The sequence below is a fragment of the Scylla paramamosain genome, chromosome 49 (assembly GCF_035594125.1).
Source record: "Scylla paramamosain isolate STU-SP2022 chromosome 49, ASM3559412v1, whole genome shotgun sequence".
NCBI classification, from domain to species: Eukaryota; Metazoa; Arthropoda; class Malacostraca; order Decapoda; family Portunidae; genus Scylla; species Scylla paramamosain.
In genome coordinates, this window is record NC_087199.1 from 3420001 (window position 1) to 3428051 (window position 8051).

An 8051-nucleotide genomic window follows, 5' to 3' on the forward strand; every position below is an offset into this window, starting at 1 on the left:
TATATATATATATATATATATATATATATATATATATATATATATATATATATATATATATATATATATATATATATATATATATATATGAACCTTGGTGTGACTATAACAATGTTACAGTTAAATTGACTGTGAGTGTTGTTGGCTTTAGCTTGCCACACACTCTTGTCCTGTGTTGTCTGTTGTGTTGCTCTCGCTGCGGCACACTTGTCGCTCCCAGGACGCAAAGGTCTTGTCAGAAATTCAGAATCCAGTTGAGGAAGACGCCTGACGGCGGCTGCCCGTAGGAGGACGAGACCCAAAGACGCCGGAAGCTTATTGGTGACGTGCGTGTGTTTCCTGCCAAGCGTCATCTCGTCATCTCACCTTGCATTACCGCTGCCTCCTCCCTGCTCTGCATTCCCTCCCCAGCACACCGCGGCATGTTTTCTGAGGGCTGTGTGTCTTGCAGTGTCTTGGTAAGATCCTTATAGTCAACATTTGTCATCCTTTGTACAGTTGACGTAAAGGTTTTTCTTTCAGTCTTTCGTAATTTTTTTTCGTATTATTGATCGATTTGACTCACGTTGTTTGTTTGGTTGTGTTTGTTCACTGCTTTTAATTTTGTTATGTTGCTGTTTTAGACTTGCCCTCATCAATTATTCTCCTCATCATCTTTTCATCCTCTTGCTTAATTTTTCACACTTTCCCCTTTCCGGTTGTCTTTTCGATCATTAAATAAAACAATTCAGATTAAAAATGGTACTATACGGAGAACGATTCGACTACAGCAAGACCCGGCAGCTCACCGAGGAGCAGAAGCGGGTGGCCCGGTGCAGGGCCGAGGCCGCCCGGAAGGGCCGGGAGCAGGCCCGGCGCTGGCGCGCCAAGAAAAACAAAGCAGCCCAGGGGCAGGGCGACGCTCCCGTGTTGGAGCACCCTGCCTGCGCGGCCACCAACACCCGCCACGAGACAGCCAAGAGCCCACAGTCCAAGGCTCCCATGGCCAAACTCCATACGCCTGAATACTCCCACAGCCAGTCCCCATCTGGCGAATATCACCTGGGGCGGTATTACACAGGCGAGTATTTCGATGGGGAGTCCCTCACTGTACACTTCATCGCTGGCGAACTGTGCGAGGGAGAATTCCCCGTACTGCAGCTCATCACGGGCCACTTCCAGGATGACCAGTCCACCGGACAGTTCCTCCTCATGAGGGAACCAGGCCCCGCTGACTGAGACTGCTGCCCCATCACCTCACCCGTCCTGGCCAGATCACCCCTGGCCACACCTGGTGATGACTAATTTTAGGCCAGATCTCCCCTGGCCACACCTGATGATGACAAAACGTAGGCCACTTCTCCCCTGGCCATACCTGATGATGACAAAACGTAGGCCAAATCACCCCTGGCCACACCTGATGATGACAAAACGTAGGCCAGTTCTCCCCTGGCCATACCTGATGATGACAAAACGTAGGCCAGTTCTCCCCTGGCCACACTTGATGATGACAAAACGTAGGCCAGTTCTCCCCTGGCCATACCTGATGATTAATTTTAGGCCAGTTCTCCCCTGGCCATACCTGATGATGACAAAACGTAGGCCAGTTCTCCCCTGGCCACACCTGATGATGACAAAACGTAGGCCAGTTCTCCCCTGGCCATACCTGATGATGACAAAACGTAGGCCAGTTCTCCCCTGGCCACACCTGATGATGACAAAACGTAGGCCAGTTCTCCCCTGGCCACACCTGATGATGACAAAACGTAGGCCAGTTCTCCCCTGGCCATACCTGATGATGACAAAACGTAGGCCAGTTCTCCCCTGGCCACACCTGATGATGACAAAACGTAGGCCAGTTCTCCCCTGGCCATACCTGATGATGACAAAACGTAGGCCAGTTCTCCCCTGGCCACACCTGATGATGACAAAACGTAGGCCAGTTCTCCCCTGGCCACACCTGATGATGACTAATTTTAGGCCAGTTCTCCCCTGGCCACACCTGATGATGACAAAACGTAGGCCAGTTCTCCCCTGGCCACACCTGATGATGACAAAACGTAGGCCAGTTCTCCCCTGGCCATACCTGATGATTAATTTTAGGCCAGTTCTCCCCTGGCCACACCTGATGATGACAAAACGTAGGCCAGTTCTCCCCTGGCCACACCTGATGATGACAAAACGTAGGCCAGTTCTCCCCTGGCCATACCTGATGATTAATTTTAGGCCAGTTCTCCCCTGGCCACACCTGATGATGACAGAACGTAGGCCAGTTCTCCCCGGGCCACACTTGATGATGACAAAACGTAGGCCAGTTCTCCCCTGGCCATACCTGATGACTAATTTTAGGCCAGTTCTCCCCTGGCCACACCTGATGATGACAAAACGTAGGCCAGTTCTCCCCTGGCCATACCTGATGACTAATTTTAGGCCAGATCTCCCCTGGCCACACATGATGACAAAACGTAGGCCAGTTCTCCCCTGGCCACACCTGATGACTAATTTTAGGCCAGTTCTCCCCTGGCCACACCTGATGATGACAGAACGTAGGCCAGTTCTCCCCTGGCCATACCTGATGATGACAAAACGTAGGCCAGATCTCCCCTGGCCACACCTGATGACTGATTTTAGGCCAGATCTCCCCTGGCCACACCTGATGACTGATTTTAGGCCAGATCTCCCCTGGCCACACCTGATGACTAATTTTAGGCCAGATCTCCCCTGGCCACACCTGATGATGACTAAACCTATCCTGGACAATCCTGATGACGACCAAACCTACCCTGGCCAACCCTATCCTGGCCAAACCTGCTGACGACCAGACCTAGCGTGGACAACTCTCCCCTGGCCACACTTGACTACTAACAAATTTCTCGTGGCCAGGAAAAAATGTCTTTTCTCTTTTCTTACTTACTTGTCTTTCCATCTTCTAAAATCTTTATACATTCGTGCATACATTCATACATAGATATCTTTCAAGATCTAACTCCCTTCGTGACTTCTGGCATCTAGCAAAAAATATTTCCAATAACTTTGCTTCTTCTTCTTTCCCTCCTCTATTTCAACCAGATGGCACCACTGCTATCACATCTATTTCTAAAGCTTAACTCTTCGCTCAAACCTTTGCTAAAAACTCTAACTTTGGGCTTGTTCCTCCCTCTCCTCCACCCTCTGACTACTTCATGCTACCTATTAAAATTCTTCGCAATGATGTTTTCCATGCCCTTGCTGGCCTAAACCCTCGGAAGGCTTATGGACCTGATGGGGTCCCTCCTATTGTTCTCCGAAACTGTGCCTCCGTGCTTGCACCTTGCCTAGTCAAACTCTTTCAGCTCTGTCTGTCAACATCTACCTTTCCTTCTTGCTGGAAGTTTGCCTACATTCAGCCTGTTCCTAAAAAGGGTGACCGTTCTAATCCCTCAAACTACCGTCCTATTGCTTTAATTTCCTGCCTATCTAAAGTTTTTGAATCTATCCTCAACAGGAAGATTCTTAAACATCTATCACTTCACAACCTTCTATCTGATCGCCAGTATGGGTTCCGTCAAGGCCGCTCTACTGGTGATCTTCTGGCTTTCCTTACTGAGTCTTGGTCATCCTCTTTTAGAGATTTTGGTGAAACTTTTGCTGTTGCCTTGGACATATCGAAAGCTTTTGATAGAGTCTGGCACAAAGCTTTCATTTCCAAACTACCTTTCTACGGCTTCTATCCTTCTCTCTGTAACTTCATCTCAAGTTTCCTTTGTGACCGTTCTATTGCTGCTGTGGTAAACAGTCACTGTTCTTGTAAATCTGTTACAGTGGTGTTCCTCAGGGTTCTGTCCTGTCACCCACTCTTCCAATTATTCATCAATGATCTTCTAAACCAAACTTCTTGTCCTATCCACTCCTACGCTGATGATACCACCCTGCACTTTTCCACGTCTTTTCATAGACGTCCAACCCTTCAGGAAGTAAACAGTACTGCTACGACTACTACTACTACCGCTGTTACGTGGATAATATTGAAATAACACTAGCATTTTGATATAAAGGTTTAGGTTAGGTTAGATTGGTTAAATTAGGTTTGATAAGGTTTCGTTTTGTTAGGCTGGGTGAGGTTGCTAGGTTGGGCAAGGTTTGGGTGTTAGGTGTTGCATCAGGTGCATCAATTCAATCATTTCGGAGTTGTGTTACTTGCTCTAATGTTTTATCGTATTACTAAATGTGTGGTACTACTACTACTACTACTACTACTACTACTACTACTACTACTACTATTACTACTACTTCTACTACTACTTCTGCTACTACTACTACTACTACTACTACTACTACTACTACTACTACAACGACAGAAAATAATATTATAGTACTACTACAATTGATGAACTAACAAATTTATAAGTTACCGAGAAAGAGTACCCGTTTTTTAACTCCTTACGAGAAAAAACGTAAAACTTATAAGGATAACTCAACAAAACACCAATTTCTCGCATCACAGAAAACGGCATTTAAGGGTGACTGAAACAAAAGACACCACTTCGATTTACAAGTATATATTTGAGGTTACACAGTACAAGAGGGCGTGTGTACGAGTAACCAGTGATTTGTGGTAGTACTAGGGAAGATTCAGGCCACCAGTACCTGCATAGTAGCGCAGTAGAAACACGGGTATCACCAGCAACATATCAAAACATTCTACGAGGAACAGGGAGAGAAGTGAAGCTGGGACAGTAACAAGCCCCTGGGAGAGTACTAGGGGAAGGTCTGGGAGAGGAGAGAGGGCCAGCCGTACCAGCAGTCGATGCCAAAGTTGCCAATGTGGTAGTAGCCTTGGGAGAGCAGGAAGTGAGTGAGAGGCGACGCTCCCACGCGGTTGCACTCCACACACAGCACTCTCACCCGCACCCTCTCCCACGGCACCGTCCGCAGCACCTGGAGAGTGGAAGAGTGGCGGTGGTGGTGGTGGTGGTGTAGAAGTAAACCCACACAGCAGATACACAAACAGCGAGGCTCTGGTAAGCTCAGGGAACGAAGAAGAAAACAATGCATAGAGGCCAGAAATAAAACACATCACATATTAGGATTGATTTTCAGGGAAGTTAAAAGAAGAAGATCCGAAGTAATATTAAAGTTGTATTTTATTTAGCTAGACATCATCTAGACTACGCTGTGCAGTTGTGTTCCCCAATATTACAGGAAGGCTGCAGGGCTGTTAGAGGCAGTACACAGGAGAATGACTAAAAGGATACAGGGGATGAGGGGCATTCCTTACCAAACGAGGGTGTAGCTGTTAAATGTACATCTCCTAGACAGGCGTAGGTTAAGAGGGGACCTGATGGGAGACTTGAAGTGGTGCAGGGGGTTACAACAAGGGGGACGCAAGCAAAATTCTCAGGATAGAACAAGAAGTAAAGGGTTCAAAGTTGAAAAAAAATAAGCTAGATTTAAAAAAGAGATAGGAAGAACTGGGTTATCAATCAGTGTGGAGGACTCAGTAGTCAGGCTGTTAGTGGTGAGTCATTAAGGAGCCTTGAAAGACTAGACAAGTGTATGGATGGGCGTGACAGGTGGAGACAGGCAGGTGTGTTGTATACAGGGACTGCCACGTGTAGGCCTGGTGGCTTCCTGCACCAACCCTTGTGTTCTTGTGTTCATACTACTACTACTACTACTACTACTACTACTACTACTACTACTACTACTACTACTACTACTACTACTACTACCGTACCTTTAACTCGGCTCCTTCCAAATCCAGGGAGAGAAAATCCAGTTGAGTCAAGTTGAGGGAGAGCAGGATGGTGTAGAGAGGCAGGGAGAGCACTGTCACCTCTCCCTCTCCCTCTCCCTCTTCTTCTCCCTCTCGTAGGAAGTGGCTCATGACTCCTTTCTTCCCTTCAGTTCTGTAGGGAGAGAAGGAGGAGGAGGAGGAGGAGGAGGAGGAAGAGAAGAAGAAGGAGGAGGAGGAGAAGAAGATATGAAGTTACTATATATTTCATTAGTACTACTACTATTACTACTACTACTTTGCTGTTACTATTGTTACTGCTTCTACAACTATTTTTCTTCTTCTTCTTTTTCTCCTTCTGATATTATTATTATTATTATTATTATTATTATTATTATTATTATTATTATTATTATTATTATTATTATTATTCTCTCTCTCTCTCTCTCTCTCTCTCTCTCTCTCTCTCTCTCTCTCTCTCTCTCTCTCTCTCTCTCTCTCTCTCTCTCTCTCTCTCACACACACACACACACACACACACACACACACACACACACACACACACACACACACACACACACACACACACACACACACACACACAGAAGCCGGGAGGGAGTTCATGAATTTAGCAGAGAAAGGGGTGAAAGATTGGGGATACTGGTTAAGTCTTGCATCAGGCAGGTGGACAACATCTGTGTGTGGGTGAAGACATCGACATCAGGTTAATTGTTTTGGCCGTGCTATGCCTCCAGACTCGCGATAATCGGTGATTTTAGTTGGGGTTTTAAAAGTTTCAAAATCGAAGGTAGTTATTTTACTTAGAGCAGCACTTGTCAATAGTGAACGCACAGGGGAAACACTGAATTACAAGTTTTTTTTAAGGTTTCTCTAATTTTTTTTTTTTTAAGGTAAAAGATAAAAGTAAGGATTTGTATTTATCAACTTTTTACTGGAAATACCAATATCCTTATCGCTAGTATCGGATTTTTTTTTTTTTTTTTTTAATTAACGGTTGTCAATTATCGGCAAGTAAAGCTGTCGTCAGTTATTGATTAGCGGTGATGGCCGGTAAGGTGATCGTTAAAGACTTATTGGTTATCGTGACGAACCTTTTTTTGTTATCGCGCCCAGCTATGGACAGAATAGTGGTGAAAGACTGAGAATGCTGGTTAACTCTTGCATTAGGGAGGTGGACAGAATAGTGGTGAAAGACTGAGAATACTGGTTAACTCTTGCACTAAGGAGGTGGACAGAATAGTGGTGAAAGACTGAGAATACTGGTTAACTCTTGCATTTGGGAGGTGGACAGAATAGTGGTGAAAGACTGAGAATGCTGGTTAACTCTTGCACTAAGGAGGTGGACAGAATAGTGGTGAAAGACTGAGAATACTGGTTAACTCTTGCATTAGGGAGGTGGACAGAATAGTGGTGAAAGACTGAGAATACTGGTTAACTCTTGCACTAAGGAGGATAACAGAATAGTGGTGAAAGACTGAGAATACTGGTTAACTCTTGCACTAAGGAGGTGGACAGAATAGTGGTGAAAGACTGAGAATACTGGTTAACTCTTGCATTAGGGAGGTGGACAGAATAGTGGTGAAAGACTGAGAATACTGGTTAACTCTTGCATTAGGGAGGTGGACAGAATAGTGGTGAGAGGAAGTAGAAAGTCCACGGGAGGAGGGGAAGCGTGGGGAAAGAGGGAGGGGCTGAAGACAGTTAGAGGGGAGGAACTAAGACCACCACCACCACCACCACCATCACCACCACCACCACCTACCAGTCCATGTAGAATAAACTCATCGAGAATATTGCTTTGGCCAAATTCTGAATAGTGTTTCTTCCCAGGGTGGGTCAGGTTGTAGGGGAGGGGAGAAGGGGGGTGGACTCTCTCTCTCACCAACTCCACCAGCCTTGGGTCCTCTTGATGCAGTCCCTCCACCACCCCCGCCTGCCCCTCCCCGTCCAGCCGTCCTGGTGGTGGTGGTGGTGGTGGTGGTGGTGGTAGGGTTCCTTCTGTTGTATTGGTGAGAGAGACACTTAGACACACACACACACACACACACACACACACACACACACACACACACACACACACACACACACACACACACACACACACACACACACTCACCTTTAGGCTTGGTGTACACGCACATTAGACAAATTATAACAATGAAGAGAAGATAAAACACTCTCTTTCTCTTCCCTCCTTCTCCTCCTCTTCCTCCTCCTCCTCCTCCTCCTCTTCTGTCCTCTCTCTCAAACATCTGCAAAAAACATGAAAATAAGTGTGTGTGTGTGTGTGTGTGTGTGTGTGTGTGTGTGTGTGTGTGTGTGTGTGTGTGTGTGTGTG

General features: G+C 46.1%; 1 protein-coding gene across 1 annotated transcript; it reads right to left on the minus strand.

Annotated features, from left to right (window-relative positions):
* Positions 1-4496: 4496 nt before the first annotated feature.
* LOC135095558 (uncharacterized) lies at positions 4497-7704 on the minus strand. Its single transcript, XM_063996457.1, has 3 exons — positions 7476-7704; positions 5696-5867; positions 4497-4896 (listed from the first exon to the last, which is right to left on the minus strand). The coding sequence occupies exons 2-3, from the start codon at positions 5843-5845 to the stop codon at positions 4717-4719; spliced, it is 330 nt and encodes a 109-aa protein (XP_063852527.1). The 5' UTR covers positions 5846-5867; positions 7476-7704; the 3' UTR covers positions 4497-4716.
* Between the last annotated feature and the right edge of the window lie 347 nt (positions 7705-8051).